Here is a 17,389-nt window from a genome sequence, read left to right on the forward strand (position 1 = left end):
CGTCCCGCCGGTTTCGCTCGGCCTTTGTCTTTCAAGAGGCGCCGAGACCTGCTGGACGGCCCAGGTTTGACTTTCATGGTCGTAGCATTCCGCCGCAGCCGCGAGTCGCGGCGGAATCGTTGTACTTGTCGAAGCCTCATTGGGGAACTTGGTGCAATCCCATAGGATGTGCGTCAGGGTGGCCCTCTCCCGCTGGCACACGCGGCACACATCACTCACATATAATTTAGGGTATAGATGAGTCATTAACACTGGGGTGGGTAAAGAACCAGTTTGCAATTGTCTGAACAGCACCGCCTCCGCTCGGCTCAGCCCCGGGTGCGGGGGTGGGAAAGTCCTTCGAGCCAGGCGGTGGAACTGTGTAAGTTCATTGAACGTCGTCATGCGGTCCTTTGCACTACACCACGTTGGACGGTCGGTTGCAGCGGCGCGGTTGGTTAGCGCTCGCGCCACTGCGTGTGCCGTCTCGTTGTGGTTATCGTGCTTCTCGGACGCATCGTTGCCCGCGTGCGCCGGGAACCACTTGATTCTAACATACCGATTCTGTCGTTTCAGGTCAGCCGAGCACAGAACGCGCATAGCCTCTCCACACACTTTACCCTTTGCATAATTCCGCACTGCACTTCGCGAATCGCACAACACCGTCTGGCACCCGGGGTCGGCAATGGCCAGGGCAATGGCCACCTCCTCCGCCTGACACGCCTCGCGGACCCGTAAGCTCGCCGCAGCCCTCGTCGCGCCGGACGACGCCTCGATGACGGTAGCTACGAACGCCGCGCAGTCTCCCTGGTATTCTGCCGCATCCACGAACCTTGCGTGCTCGTCCTTGGCGTGAAAGTCGATGAGGGCCTTGGCCCTCGCCGCTCTTCTCTCCTTGTTATACTCCGGGTTCATGTTTCTCGGGATGAGGTCCACCCGAATCCGGCGCCGGGTTCCGTCCGGGACAGAAACGTCGCTACTCGCCGCTTACGCTCCGGGCGTGAAGCCCAAGTATTGAAGTATGCGCCTGCCGGCTTCGGTCATAGAGAGCCGCTCCAGCTGGGCGGTCCGTTGCGCTTCCGCAATTTCGTCGAGGGTATTGTGTACCCCCAGGCTCAGGAGCTTGTTGGTGTTCGTACGAATAGTCCGAGCGCTGCTTTGTAAGCTCGGCGTATCAGGGCGTTGATTTTATTCCTTTCACATTGCATCCAGTTGTGGAAGGCTACAACGTAGGTGACGTGGCTGATTACGAAGGAGTGCACAAGCCGAATCAGGCTTTCCTCCTTCATCCCGGCCTTGCGGTTGGCAACCCGTCTGATGAGACGTATGGCGTTGGTAATCTTGGCTGTAAGGCGGGAAATAGTCTCGCCGTTGCCCCGTCGCTTGTCTATAATCATGCCGAGCACCCGGATTTTGTCAACCTCCGGGATCACGTGGCCGTTTCTCGTCACGATCTTGATGGCCTCGTAATCCCTCGCTTCGCTCTTCTTACGTCTGACGTACTTCGGTGGTAACACCAGCAGTTCTGACTTGCTCGGTGAGCAGATCAAACCGGAACCGTTCAGCTGGTCCTCAATCGCGTCGACCGGCGGCTTCTTGCAGCGTGCTCTCAATGTGACCATCGCTGCCTCCCGGAACCCACAGCGTGATGTCATCGGCGTAGATGGTGTGCCGGACGCCCTCGACGCGAGAGAGTCGCTTGGCCACCCCGATCATAACGAGGTTGAATAAGAACGGCGAGATGACCGAGCCTTGGGGGGTCCCAACACTGCCGAGCCTCTTCTCTTGGAGCCGTAGATCGCCGGCGCAGAGCTCGGTAGTCCGCCCCGTCAGAAAGTCCTTGATGTAATTGTACGTTCTAGCGCCCATGTTGAGTCTGGACACCTGGGCTAGGATCGCAGAGTCGAAGGCGCTCTGCAGGTCCAGCCCCAGAATGGCCTTGTTGTCTTTCGTTAGGGTGTCATCGTCAATGATATCTTTCTTCAACAGAATCATCGCGTCTTGGGTGCCGAGGGAACGCCGAAACCCGATGATCGTGGTGGGGTATAGTCCCGACTCCTCCAGGTAATCCTGCCACCTACACATGAGGACGTGCTCCAACACCTTGCCCACGCAGGACGTGAGCGAGATGGGTCCTGCGTGGGCAAGGTGTTGGAGCACGTCCTCATGTGTAGGTGGCAGGATTACCTGGAGGAGTCGGGACTATACCCCACCACGATCATCGGGTTTCGGCGTTCCCTCGGCACCCAAGACGCGATGATTCTGTTGAAGAAAGATATCATTGACGATGACACCCTAATGAAAGACAACAAGGCCATTCTGGGGCTGGACCTGCAGAGCGCCTTCGACAAGGTGAAGCACTCTGCGATCTTAGCCCAGGTGTCCAGACTCAACATGGGCGCTAGAACGTACAATTACATCAAGGACTTTCTGACGGGGCGGACTACCGAGCTCTGCGCCGGCGATCTACGGCTCCAAGAGAAGAGGCTCGGCAGTGTTGGGACCCCCCAAGGCTCGGTCATCTCGCCGTTCTTATTCAACCTCGTTATGATCGGGGTGGCCAAGCGACTCTCTCGCGTCGAGGGCGTCCGGCACACCATCTACGCCGATGACATCACGCTGTGGGTTCCGGGAGGCAGCGATGGTCACATTGAGAGCACGCTGCAAGAAGCCGCCGGTCGACGCGATTGAGGACCAGCTGAACGGTTCCGGTTTGATCTGCTCACCGAGCAAGTCAGAACTGCTGGTGTTACCACCGAAGTACGTCAGACGTAAGAAGAGCGAAGCGAGGGATTACGAGGCCATCAAGATCGTGACGAGAAACGGCCACGTGATCCCGGAGGTTGACAAAAAATCAATGACAGGCCGCCATTGGAATCTGAACCTGGCAACGTTTAACGTTAGAACGCTATCTAGTGAGGCGAGTCTAGCAGTGTTATTGGAGGAATTAGAGGGTAGTAAATGGGATATAATAGGGCTCAGTGAGGTTAGGAGGACAAAAGAAGCATATACAGTGCTAAAAAGCGGGCATGCACTGTGTTACCGGGGCTTAGCGGAGAGACGAGAACTAGGAGTCGGATTCCTGATTAATAAGGAAATAGCTGGTAACATACAGGAATTCTATAGCATTAACGAGAGGGTGGCAGGTCTTGTTGTGAAACTCAATAAGAGGTACAAATTGAAGGTGGTACAAGTCTATGCCCCTACATGCAGTCATGATGACCAGGAAGTCGAAAGTTTTTATGAACACGTGGAATCGGCGATGGGTAAAGTAAAAAAAAAATACACTATACTGATGGGCGACTTCAATGCCAGGGTAGGCAAGAAGCAGGCTGGAGACAAGTCAGTGGGGGAATATGGCATAGGCTCTAGGAATAGCAGAGGAGAATTATTAGTAGAGTTTGCAGAACAGAATAATATACGGATAATGAACACCTTTTTCCGCAAGCGGGTTAGTCGAAAGTGGACGTGGAGGAGCCCGAATGGTGAGACTAGAAATGAAATCGACTTCATACTCTGCGCGAACCCTGGCATCATACAAGATGTAGACGTGCTCGGCAAGGTACGCTGCAGTGACCATAGGATGGTAAGAACTCGAATTAGCCTAGACTTGAGGAGGGAACGGAAGAAACTGGTACACAAGAAGCCAATCAATGAGTTAGCGGTAAGAGGGAAACTAGAGGAATTCCGGATCAAGCTACAGAACAGGTATTCGGCTTTAACTCAGGAAGAGGACCTTAGTGTTGAAGCAATGAACGACTATCTCATGGGCATCATTAAGGAGTGCGCAATAGAAGTCGGTGGTAAGGCCGTTAGACAGGAAACCAGTAAGCTATCGCAGGAGACGAAAGATCTGATCAAGAAACGCCAATGTATGAAAGCCTCTAACCCTACAGCTAGAATAGAACTGGCAGAACTTTCTAAGTTAATCAACAAGCGTAAGACAGCCGACATCGGGAACTATAATATGGATAGAATTGAACAGGCTCTCAGGAACGGAGGAAGCCTAAAAACAGTGAAGAAGAAACTAGGAATAGGCAAGAATCAGATGTGTGCGTTAAGAGACAAAGCCGGCAATATCGTTACTAATATGGATGAGATAGTTCAAGTGGCTGAGGAGTTCTATAGAGATTTATACAGTACCAGTGGCACCCACGACGATAGTGGAAGAGAGAATAGCCTAGAGGAATTCGAAATCCCACAGGTAACGCCAGAAGTAAAGAAAGCCTTAGGAGCTATGCAAAGGGGGAAGGCAGCTGGGGAGGATCAGGTAACAGCAGATTTGTTGAAGGATGGTGGTCAGATTGTTCTAGAGAAACTGGCCACCCTGTATACGCAATGCCTCATAACCTCGAGCGTACCGGAATCTTGGAGGAACGCTAACAAATCCTAATCCATAAGAAAGGGGACGCCAAAGACTTGAAAAATTATAGACCGATCAGCTTACTGTCCGTTGCCTACAAAGTATTTACTAAGGTAATCGCAAATAGAATCAGGAACACCTTAGACTTCTGTCAACCAAAGGACCAGGCAGGATTCCGTAAAGGCTATTTAACAATAGACCATATTCACACTATCAATCAAGTGATAGAGAAATGTGCAGAATATAACCAACCCTTATATATAGCTTTCATTGATTACGAGAAAGCGTTTGATTCAGTCGAAACCTCAGCAGTCATGGAGGCATTACGGAATCAGGGTGTAGATGAGCCATATGTAAAGATACTGGAAGATATCTATAGCGGCTCCACAGCCACCGTAGTCCTCCACAAAGAAAGCAACAAAATCCCTATAAACAAAGGCGTCAGACAGGGAGATACGATATCTCCAATGCTATTCACAGCATGTTTACAGGAGGTATTCAGAGGCCTGGAGTGGGAAGAATTGGGGATAAAAGTTGATGGAGAATACCTTAGCAACTTGCGATTCGCTGATGATACTGCCTTGCTTAGTAACTCAGGAGACCAATTGCAATGCATGCTCACTGACCTGGAGAGGCAAAGCAGAAGGGTGGGTCTGAAAATTAATCTGCAGAAAACTAAAGTATTGTTTAACAGTCTCGGAAGAGAACAGCAGTTTACGATAGGTAGCGAAGCACTGGAAGTGGTAAGGGAATACATCTACTTAGGGCAGGTAGTGACAACGGATCCGGATCATGAGACTGAAATAACCAGAAGAATAAGAATGGGCTGGGGTGCGTTTGGCAGGCATTCTCAAATCATGAACAGCAGGTTGCCACTATCCCTCAAAAGGAAAGTGTATAACAGCTGTGTGTTACCAGTACTCACATATGGGGCAGAAACCTGGAGGCTTACGAAAAGGGTTCTGCTGAAATTGAGGACGACGCAACGAGCTATGGAAAGAAGAATGATGGGTGTGACGTTAAGGGATAAGAAAAGAGCAGGTTGGGTGAGGCAACAAACGCGGGTAAACGACATCTTAGTTGAAATCAAGAAAAAGAAATGGGCATGAGCCGGACATGTAATGAGGAGGGAAGATAACCGATGGTCACTAAGGGTTAGTTACGGACTGGATTCCAAGGGACGGGATGCGTAGCAGGGGGCGGCAGAAAGTTAGGTGGGCGGATGACATTAAAACGTTTGCAGGGACAACATGGCCACAATTAGTACATGACCGGGGTAGTTGGAGAAGTATGGGAGAGGCCTTTGCCCTGCAGTGGGCGTAACTAGGCTGATGATGATGATGATGACGACGGTCTTGGCAGTCTTCCACTGCTGGGGCGGTAACCCCGCACTCCAGCACTTGTTGTAGTAACCGGTGAGGTTTTCGATGGCCACATCGCTGAGGTTCTTGAGCGCTCTGTTCGAGATGTGATCCGGGCCGGCCGCCGACTTGCTGTTTAGTTCGTGCAGGGCCGCTCGCACCTCCTCGACGAGAGAAGTTTCTTAGCGTCTAAATAATAATCTTGGGCAAACTGAAAGCACACAATCGTTTACAGACGCTATCTCTTTACCGAATACGTACAGTGAACGCCACTGCGCGCGGTCGCCGCGATGGAGTCTCCCGAACCGGCTTCTTGCGTGAAACGTAGGTAAACGCCGAGACCAAAATATGCGACAGATCTTCTTATAGTGTTTGTGTAACTAAATGGAGCGTAATAGAACGAAGCCTCAATGCAGCGATCGCGCAGATTCGCAGCGACCGACTGCGCGTCTGCATGCTTGTCCGCGCACTGTTTCGCTTTCTCCGCGCGCGCGTTGTCTCACCGTGCCAGGAGCTTTAGACCGCCGAATATGAGCATTTGACAGTATACAAGCAACCATTGTTGTGTGGACGCTATCAGAGCTGTTCAAAAATAATTTCATTGTAGAGACTTCGACGCCTACGGGGACTGTGATGTGCCGTCGCGACGATTCAATCTTTTCTAAATTCTAAATCTCAAAATTCAATCTTCTAAATTCTTTGACCTTTCAACATTATTTCTCGAGTTGCGTCGCACTGTATTTTTATCGGTGTTCTCAGCGTGCAATTTCCCGTTGCTCCTTTATTGTAATCCAGTGCATTAATTCATAACACAAACATGACCATATGCCATGCTTTTTTTAAATGTGCTTCTTACCGCTGCCTTTCCACTCCACTGAACTTGCCAGTATCTATAGCATCGACAAGTTCATAGACCAAACCGTCATGACATTAGTCGGGCAGCGGACTCGGGCGAGCGTCTCAGTGCGCGTTTTCAGAACATCGCAGACCGGGCGCCGTAGCAGAAATCTTCTTCGCGTCTGTGCTTGCTGCATACCCGAGTTGCAGCCGGTGACTATTTGCCGGTTTTATGTTTCGCGAGCCAAGCTTCACGCAGCTTCTTGTCCTGCGGCTACGTGTGAATAAGGCTGACACCGACCTCCGTTACGTGCGTCCGGCCCTGCGGCACCGAGCAGTAGCCTAACATGTTACGCGCCTTCAAAGGCAGCCACTACCTATTTAGTGCTTTGAAGCGTTGTAAAGGAGACACTCGAAGCGGGAAAATTTCGCCACTAAATGAGGACCGCAGCGTACGAGGGAATTTAAACTCGTTTTCAGCTCGCTTCAGCGCGCCCGAAGCAGCCGACGCGGCCGCTATGTCCACGTGATCCCTCCTAGCACGTCACGCCGACGGTGGCGCCAGCTTTTCCGGTGGTGGAGCTCGAGGCCAATAGGACCCGCGCGGCCGCGCCATACGCTGCAGCCGCCGCAGTAAAACGTGCCCCCCTCCCCCCTGTGCCTTGCGCGCGACGGATGACTGCACGCTTCCTCCCTGCTTTGCTACCTTGCGCGCGCGAGATTAAGCCGCCATTGTCTGTTCACCCTCGCATGCCATCACTCATACATACACCATACGACGCGCGGTGACGTTATTGCCATTGGACTTTATGCGGAACATCACGACGACGACGGCAGAATTGTGCCTGGAGAGTCCACACAATTGCTGTCGCAGTAAAACACACAGACATAGGTTAGTATGTTTTATTATTTCTCTAAACTTTAAATCCTCTAGTAAAGCAAGATTAAACAAACTGATGTTGCCTCAAATAATTCTCGAAGTCACGTGTCACTGTGAGTGACGTCACAGTACTGTCATGTACATAGGCGCACTTGTACGAATACGTCGACTCTCCGGCTGGGAGCACGGCGCCCGCGAGAAGGCAAGAGCATGGTGTTAAATTTCAGCTCCTTCCACGGCACACTTAATATTAGTAATGACGCTGACCGACTTTCCTTACAAACTGATCTTGATGCGGTGACCGCTTGGCGCTCCTCGTGGTTAATGTCTTCAAATACGTCTGAAACCAAGCTAATGTCATTTACCAACTATTCCAATCGACTTCCTACCACCTACTTTCTCAATAATGCTAGAGTAGAACTTGCGCCAACTTACAAGTATCTTGGCCTTCATCTTCAGTCTGACTTAACATGGCATTACCATATTAACACCGTCTTAGCGTCAGCTAACCGAGCACTCGGTCTTCTTAAGCGTAACCTCAAGCACGCACCTTCACACTTAAAAAAACTTGCTTATATCATGCTGATCCGCCCAAAAATTGAATATGCTTCTGCCATATGGGATCCTGATCAACATACATAATCAACAACATTCAATCTCTGCAAAACCGTGCTGTTCACTTCATCTTTTCCGATTATTCACGCTTCACCAGCATCACATCGTTAAAACAAAGTGCCGAGTTGGAATCACTATCACGTCGACGCCAGTTTGCTCGCCTAACCTTATTTCGTAAACTTTATCCCCATTCCATGCTTCACGACGACTTCTTTTCACCACCCCCTGCAGTTTTCCAGCACCGTGACCACGCTAACAAAGTAAAACGCATAATGTGCCGCTCATCGCTCTAGGCAAAATCATTTATTCCTCGCACAATAATAGAATTGAATAATCAACCATCACGCATAGCTACTGAAGTTAACTTACCATCTTTCCAAACCTTGTTGCAAGAAAACGGTTAGTGGTAGCAGATTAGTTATTACTTATTGTTATCTACACATATTAACATATTATGTAAAATGTTCTTGTGTTTTCATGACTAAGTGCATATACCCCTTGTTCATATCTATTTATTTTATGTTCCTTGTGTGTGTGTTTATTTCATGTAGTTTTATTTCTTGTGTATATTTCACGTTTGTGCCCCCCCCTATGTAATACCCTTGCGTGAGGGCCCTTAGGGGTAATGTAAATAAAATAAATAAAAAAATACTCGGCAGATGTAATACTCAATATGCCAGACCTGGAGAGGGGCCCTTTAGGAAGTGGCAAGGGTTTTAAAGTGTCTTTTATATTTTGGTCCAAATTTGATAAAAAGATGGCAGATTTGTTCAGTTTCTTTTTCTGATTCTAAAACTGCTATTTTTTTCTGCAGGTACTCATTTCGTGAAGGTTTCATGAGGTAATCTAAAAAAAACTTCCCTTTAGTTTTTAGAATTGACAAGTAACCACTGCACAAAAATATACAAGAGGTATGGATAAATACTAGAAAGCATAAGGCACACAAGGATGAAAGCACTTTTGTGATTTGGCCATTATTATTTAATTTATAGAACACTTGAGCCCTGTGTTTTGAATGTGGACATAGCAGCGATCACACACAGGACAAATTTGAACTAAGACCAAAATTTTTTACATCTGTTCTTGACATGTACCTTCATGCTGAAAGACATTCTATGTACAATAGGTACATCTGCTATATTGCAGCAATACTATGGTAACAGATTTTCTGGGTGGGGAAAATTAGTACTTTGAGAAAATGAAAAAGAAAATCAACAAAAGCCTCATCTAATTAATAACATTAAAAAAAATTTACACCAGTCACACACATTCGAAACTTCAGTAGACTTGAGGACCAGACACCAAGATAGTGGCACTTGAGGCCCATGAACACCCAGTGCAGTCATTAAATATGTGCCATTTGAGCATTGACAGAAGTGAAAAATCACCTCCTCTATGTGTTTAAAGAATTGACATTATGGTTGAAATATCTACATACGAGATAAGAAACTTGGCAGGTAATGAGACTAATAGATCCAGATTCCGAAAATAGCATATTCCAAGAATCTATTTCCCGGTAACTTTTCAGGCTGTGGACTCCTGTCTCCCTCCCCTTAACTTCTCTCGCAGCCTTTGGGTTGCTTTGGAACTTTAAACCGAACCACTTCATAGAATCCATGAGTGAAATATTAAAACCCTGTCCTACACATAAAAATCAACTTTGCATGAGCACATTTGCATCTTCAGCGCAAGACAACAAAACATGCTCAATTCATGCTCCCCTTCCTTCCTCTGAACCGTAATTCTGAGTCAGTGCTACACATAAGCTCCAGAATGACATCACTTCTTTTTCGGAAAGTCAGCATAATTACACTGACAAGAGCTCTTCAACGAACATAATTTTCAATTTATTATGGCAAGCGTTTATTAACATGGAAGCCCAAAAATGTAATTCAGTTTGCACAATCCAAGCAGTGACAGTTCACAAATATGTGGTGCTGCCACAAAACCAAATGAATTGTGTAAAAAACGTTTTATTTACTGATCTTTTTTTTCTTAAAAGCAGGCACTATGCTGTATGTTTCACTTAGTGACATAAAATGCAGTCAGCTACAAATCAGAAACATGAAATAGTTGGCAACACACTTTGTTAATGTATCTTTTGGCACAAATTAAAGAAAACAAAACCCAATGAGAAGCGAGAGACTAGAGAGCATAATTATTTAGCTTCAACACTATCAGATCAGCACAGGTATCATGCTGGAGTAGGCTAACATAACTAGGGTCCTTTGTTTTCAGTTTTTATACTATGTGAAATTCGGGGGGCGAGAATTAGGTGTTATTTTTAAGGAGGAAAATGGAGGAAACTCAGCGCATGTGTTTGTCTGGAAAAATACTGGGAAGAAATCTAGGGTTTCGTCACGTATCAGCCAAAACTTCAGGTTATATTTTTTTAACTTTTACAAGCGATTAACACAAGCAATATTCTCCAATGTTTTACAAGCTACTATTTAGACAAGCAAAATCACTCGCAGGAATGAACTGATCTTTGCAAATCCTTGTTGTCAGTAATCATTAATAAACTTAAAAGAAACATCATCATCAGCCTAGTTACGCCCACTGCAGGGCAAAGGCCTCTCCCATACTTCTCCAACTACCCCGGTCATGTACTAATTGTGGCCATGTTGTCCCTGCAAACGTCTTAATGTCATCCGCCCACCTAACTTTCTGCCGCCCCCTGCTACGCATCCCTTCCCTTGGAATCCAGTCCGTAACCCTTAGTGACCATCGGTTATCTTCCCTCCTCATTACATGTCCGGCCCATGCCCATTTCTTTTTCTTGATTTCAACTAAGATGTCGTTTACCCGCGTTTGTTGCCTCACCCAATCTGCTCTTTTCTTATCCCTTAACGTCACACCCATCATTCTTCTTTCCATAGCTCGTTGCGTTGTCCTCAATTTCAGCAGAACCCTTTTCGTAAGTCTCCAGGTTTCTGCCCCATATGTGAGTACTGGTAACACACAGCTGTTATACACTTTCCTTTTGAGGGATAGTGGCAACCTGCTGTTCATGATTTGAGAATGCCTGCCAAACGCACCCCAGCCCATTCTTATTCTTCTGGTTATTTCAGTCTCATGATCCGGATCCGTGGTCACTACCTGCCCTAAGTAGATGTAGTCCCTTACTCCTTCCAGTGCTTCGCTACCTATCGTAAACTGCTGTTCTCTTCCGAGCCTGTTAAACATTACTTTAGTTTTCTGCAGATTAATTTTCAGACCCACCCTTCTGCTTTGCCTCTCCAGGTCAGTGAGCATGCATTGCAATTGGTCTCCTGAGTTACTAAGCAAGGCAATATCATCAGCGAATCGCAAGTTGCTAAGGTATTCTCCATCAACTTTTATCCCCAATTCTTCCCACTCCAGGCCTCTGAATACCTCCTGTAAACATGCTGTGATAGCATTGGAGATATCGTATCTCCCTGTCTAACGCCTTTCTTTATAGGGATTTTGTTGCTTTCTTTGTGGAGGACTACGGTGGCTGTGGAGCCGCTATAGATATCTTCCAGTATCTTTACATATGGCTCATCTACACCCTGATTCCGTAATGCCTCCATGACTGCTGAGGTTTCGACTGAATCAAACGCTTTCTCGTAATCAATGAAAGCTATATATAACGGTTGGTTATATTCTGCACATTTCTCTATCACTTGATTGATAGTGTGAATATGGTCTATTGTTGAGTAGCCTTTACGGAATCCTGCCTGGTCCTTTGGTTGGCAGAAGTCTAAGGTGTTCCTGATTCTATTTGCGATTACCTTAGTAAATACTTTGTAGGCAACGGACAGTAAGCTGATCGGTCTATGATTTTTCAAGTCTTTGGCGTCCCCTTTCTTATGGATTAGGATTATGTTAGCGTTCTTCCAAGATTCCGGTACGCTCGAGGTTATGAGGCACTGCGTATACAGGGTGGCCAGTTTCTCTAGAACAATCTGACCACCATCCTTCAACAAATCTGCTGTTACCTGATCCTCCCCGGCTGCCTTCCCCCTTTGCATAGCTCCTAAGGCTTTCTTTACTTCTTCTGGCGTTACCTGTGGGATTTCGAATTCCTCTAGGCTATTCTCTCTTCCACTATCGTCGTGGGTGCCACTGGTGCTGTATAAATCTCTATAGAACTCCTCAGCCACTTGAACTATCTCATCCATATTAGTAACGATATTGCCGGCTTTGTCTCTTAACGCACACATCTGATTCTTGCCTATTCCTAGTTTCTTCTTCACTGTTTTTAGGCTTCCTCCATTCCTGAGAGCCTGTTCAATTCTATCCATATTATAGTTCCTGATGTCGGCTGTCTTACGCTTGTTGATTAACTTAGAAAGTTCTGCCAGTTCTATTCTAGCTGTAGGGTTAGAGGCTTTCATACATTGGCGTTTCTTGATCAGATCTTTCGTCTCCTGCGATAGCTTACTGGTTTCCTGTCTAACGGAGTTACCACCGACTTCTATTGCGCACTCCTTAATGGTTCCCATGAGATAGTCGTTCATTGCTTCAACACTAAGGTCCTCTTCCTGAGTTAAAGCCGAATACCTGTTCTGTAGCTTGATCCGGAATTCCTCTAGTTTCTCTCTTACCGCTAATTCATTGATTGGCTTCTTGTGTACCAGTTTCTTCCGTTCCCTCCTCAAGTCTAGGCTAATTCGAGTTCTTACCATCCTATGGTCACTGCAGCGTACCTTGCCGAGTACGTCTACATCTTGTATGATGCCAGGGTTCGCGCAGAGTATGAAGTCGATTTCATTTCTAGTCTCACCATTCGGGCTCCTCCACGTCCACTTTCGACTAACCCGCTTGCGGAAAAAGGTGTTCATTATCCGCATATTATTCTGTTCTGCAAACTCTACTAATAATTCTCCTCTGCTATTCCTAGAGCCTATGCCATATTCCCCCACTGACTTGTCTCCAGCCTGCTTCTTGCCTACCCTGGCATTGAAGTCGCCCATCAGTATAGTGTATTTACAATATCAACAAAATCAACAAAAAGAGATGAGTTTGGTGATCTGTTCTTCATAGTGTTCTCGGCACTTTTTAACACAGCAACAAAAGTACAAAAAGTAGTGTGCAGGAACACGTTTCGCAGGAGGTGTGATGATTTTCCTTATCTTACATGCCGTTGTTGACGTACAGTATCACAAAAATTGGGAGCATAGCTGTGTCGATCATAGACCTATCGCACTTATTGTCCTCATTAGCTGCAGTCAGGTTCCCAATATACAGCACATTCTTACGTATAACCCACCACCGCTCATAACCCACACCTCTAGTTCCAACAACCAAAAAAAAAAAAAATATGGTTCATATAGCCCACGGAAATAACTGCACACAATAGCACTTAAATTTTCGCAAGAACAGCCTCCGTTTGCGGATTCACAACGTGTCTAAGCCTTATCTTTGGCCCGTGGTCAGTTCTTCGCTACTCTCCCCATGCAGGAGTGAGGAGAGGGGCGAGGTTCTCTAGGAGATAACAGAACTTTCAATGATGGAGAACCTGGCCGTGAGGCACGACTTCATGGCAGCATGTGTAGCACTGCTGTGAAGCCACACCTCAAGGTGAAATTTGCATAACCTTCACTACAACTTTACTGTTAAATTTTTTAACATTCTTGGTGCGGCTTATACGTGCAAAAATGTGGCATGCTCTAGCACCAAAATTATTGTAGTACAAGCTAAATGGATCAGCCACCCCGTTCCTGGAGCATAACCTAGTTAGATAAACATTCTCTCAACATCAAAGCAACCATTCACAATGCACAGAAATGTCAGCACTGCATCAGTTGCTTTCCTAACATATAACTGCTGTAGACGTGCGTGCCACGTGCGGGATGTGTGATGAAATGTGTTACTGTCATATTTGTGTAAACACATGTATTTATCAGGGCCAGCCCCCCCCCCCCCATGTGCTGAATATACCATATCTTTATATATAGTTGAGTGTCAAGTGAAAATGAGGCATAATACCATATTTATATATTAATATCATTAATAGTATGATATATCTTAACCACTTGCTCACAAAAGGTGGACAGCATGCGTTAGTTTGTAACACCTGCATTTTGCAGGTGTTTGCCCCTTTTGTAACACTTACAAAGGGGCATACTTCAGGGTGAAACAGAGTTTAACACTATTTTTATCAATATTTTTCAGCGTGCAAAAATTGGGAATTGTCAGGTTTTACTAGAAAACAAAGGACCCTAACCATAACAAGCCATCACTATAATGGTAGTAATGCTGGTATAAATGCATACATTACAAACCAGAAAAAAACGTACATTTGTACTTGTTCGCAACAATAACAGCTAGAAATGCATCAATAGACCATAAAAAGCAACATAACATATGGCATTCGATTACGAAAATATTCGTTACTTTTCTTTCATGCTAATGATGACTGTCTCAAAAAAATGAAACAGTGAAAGAAGAGCAATATAAAGAAATTATAAAATACATGTCGGCAGATTATAAAATAGTTGCGTATAATGCATGCCAGAGTGCACAACGCTCACCGCACCTAACCACTGCAGTTCCCATGTTCACAAAAAGATCAACATACTGCATCATACAAAAGTATCGTCTCCAAAAGTCAAAAGAAAGTTCAGGTCACAGGTAAACTTCAGAGCTCAACTTGCTGCATAGGCTTTAAATTTGGTGACACCTAGAAGAGAAATAAAAAAGAAAATCATCAATTAATCTTTTTTTGTTTCCCTACCCAGCAGATTTCACAAAGGTTCTAAGGCCTGCAAATCTACCGCCCTCAAAAAATCTCACTGCATTATCGGTGAATGAAAGTGAGCAAATACTTGGTGAGCCTACAGCCTTTTACAAAAGGCATGAAGGGACCTCAAAAACTTATTAGCTTTATAAGAAGTTTAGCTTATTGCATGTGAAGTGAGAGAGTGAAAATAAGTGTGCCTAGTCCATACACGTTATCGGACAATGCAGTTTAACAGAGTTTGTCTTAAGGGAGCATACTGCATTTCCTTGTCACAAAATATATCTGGGACTCCTTCCTTCTGTCAGTGAACAAGGATTCCCTGAAGCATTCAATGTAGAGACCCACTGCTCTACACCTTTGGGCAGTACCAACATGCTCACCTCAAATGGGCAGGCTGTACTATTCGTGATGTCATCGACCTTAAGGCCATCTGCAATCTCAACCAGTGTGAGGCCTTTCTTTTCACACACTTCAAACACACACTGAAAAAAAAAAGAATTGGAATGCATTTGATATCATCAAATGCTCTCATCCATAAACGATAATAAGTTAACATATCACAACAAACCCCCTTTGTCACATGTCAAGCCTGAACCCAAAAGGGCTGCGACTCAGTACTTGTAGAAGAGAGGTTTAGAAGCCATCAATCGCCTTACACGAGCTCCAGCCTCGCACATGAAAGGCATGAGCGAGGCTGGAGATTTCACTCACTCTTTGCTGAGCGAGTGAAATTTTTATTTAAAAAGCATGAACTGGCCTCACTACTTATTTCAACAAGTAAATACCTCAAGAAGAAAATTGTGATTTCTTTAAATCCTGCACTTTATGCCAGATCACCGTGCTATCTTTTGTTTATAACGCTCAGAGGATTCTTCTGTCACCAAAAAGGCACGCATTCAACAGAGTGGACAGCCAGAAGTTTTAAGGAAATAGCGCATAGCCCACAACACGCACCTTTTCAGTGATGATAAGGTCAACACAGCACTCTCCGGTGAGCGGCAGTGTGCACTCCTTCTTTATCTTAGGTTTGTCCCCTTTTGCCATGTGTTCCATGGTGACGACAATTTTAGTGCCAGCTGCTTTGCTGGAAACCAAGTCCATGGCGCCTCCCATGCCTTTCACCATTTTGCCCTGTAGAAAAAAAAACAAAAGAAAGGCCAGGGCATATGAACGCCATAGCGAAAAACAAAAATGGCAGTTTCCCCTAAGGGCAAAGCACTGAAAACGATAGCAAGGTTTAGCATCACTCAAGCTTTTCACATGATGTTCTAAAAATTTGTGGGGGCGACATGTTGGCATGACACAGCATGTAAGGAAACTGCTGCTGCACTGCAGAAACAACGCCATGGTAGCTACAAGACGTCCCGCAATGCTGGCGTAATGAAGTGTACCTCCATTTTTTTTTTGGCATCGCATGCCAGTGGCACACAATATGAGAATCTATAATTTTTAGATTTGAACTAAACTAGACAAATAAGGTCTCTAACTTAGCTAATTAACTAATCAAACAAAGAAGCTAAGAAAATGATTAACTAATTAATCTAATTGAAGTAAAACGAAAACCCATCTGCATTTCTCAGTGCCCAATGAAAGGATAAGATAATTAAGGTTATGTTTATTGTCTATTCCACTCAAACCAGCGAACAACACAGCTGGTCGGCAGGAATACTGGTGCGTATGAGCACAATGCTCATCTCTGCAGCAGAAGGCAGAATGCTGTCCTGGCACCTCTGCTGAGCCAATTGAGCGGCGCATGATGGTGCATTCACTTGGGTTTGTCATTTCTGGAGCAAAACACATTGCGCACTGCTTGCGCCTCTGGAGACCTTGTAACCTTCCGTACACAGGTCGCACATTAGGCATTGATAACAGTGACAGCATCATGGCAGAAACATCGACAATATGAATGTGCATCAGGTGTTCATATAATTGCAATAAAACATAATACACAGAGCTTTAACTGGGTAAATTTTCCGCGGCGACATTGGGGCTATGATAGCCACCATGATGGAAGACACCATAGTGGAATGCAAGACTATTCACATTAGCGCTCTTGCATTCCACTCCCGTCAGAACAAGACAACAGTGGCCACAGAAATAGAAAAAGGAAGAGAAAACAGTGTACTATTGTATTAGGTGTAAGAAATTCATAGAGTGGAGGGAGAGTTCATAATTGTATGCAGTCAAGCAATAGGTGGAGCTTTCTTTTTCAAATTAATGGTCAGGGAGTCAGTGTGCAACTGTCTCATAGATAAAAACACACAACAATCATTTGTTTTAACTACAGAGTTATTCTGGTAAGCTAAAATGTTTATCTTTACAGACTGACACTATTCGTCTTGCTGGCTAAAAGTAAGCAGTTAGACTGTAGCCGCACCCCAAGTAGTCACGGAGCCAGTGACAAACACAAGCAAACCTGATTGAACAGATGCCATTTAAAAGATTTTCTGACACAATGGAAAACTTGGCACACTGTTTTACCTACATGATCATGCTGTACTATACCTTCTGTCAGCCAGGGTTCTTTAGTCATTTATTTTTAGGTACTATGACATTTCTTTAAAGACAAGCTATTGAAGAAATGTAGCCCAGCATCTTTTATTGTTACTTTAGCACAGCTTACAATGAGCACAGAATGGCAACCC

General features: G+C 45.6%; 1 protein-coding gene across 1 annotated transcript in view; it reads right to left on the reverse strand.

Annotated features, from left to right (window-relative positions):
* Positions 1–9,860: 9,860 nt before the first annotated feature.
* SCOT (Succinyl-CoA:3-ketoacid CoA transferase) overlaps positions 9,861–17,389 on the reverse strand; it is a 36,318-nt gene continuing 28,789 nt past the window's right edge. The window contains exons 14-16 of the mRNA XM_075689777.1: positions 15,699–15,875; positions 15,125–15,226; positions 9,861–14,684 (exon numbers count right to left, since the gene is read on the reverse strand). Coding sequence (XP_075545892.1) covers positions 14,643–14,684; positions 15,125–15,226; positions 15,699–15,875 — 321 coding nt within the window. The 3' untranslated portion in view covers positions 9,861–14,642. The remainder of the gene's footprint in view (positions 14,685–15,124; positions 15,227–15,698; positions 15,876–17,389) is intronic.

The sequence above is a fragment of the Dermacentor variabilis genome, chromosome 4 (assembly GCF_050947875.1).
Source record: "Dermacentor variabilis isolate Ectoservices chromosome 4, ASM5094787v1, whole genome shotgun sequence".
Lineage (NCBI taxonomy): Eukaryota > Metazoa > Arthropoda > Arachnida > Ixodida > Ixodidae > Dermacentor > Dermacentor variabilis.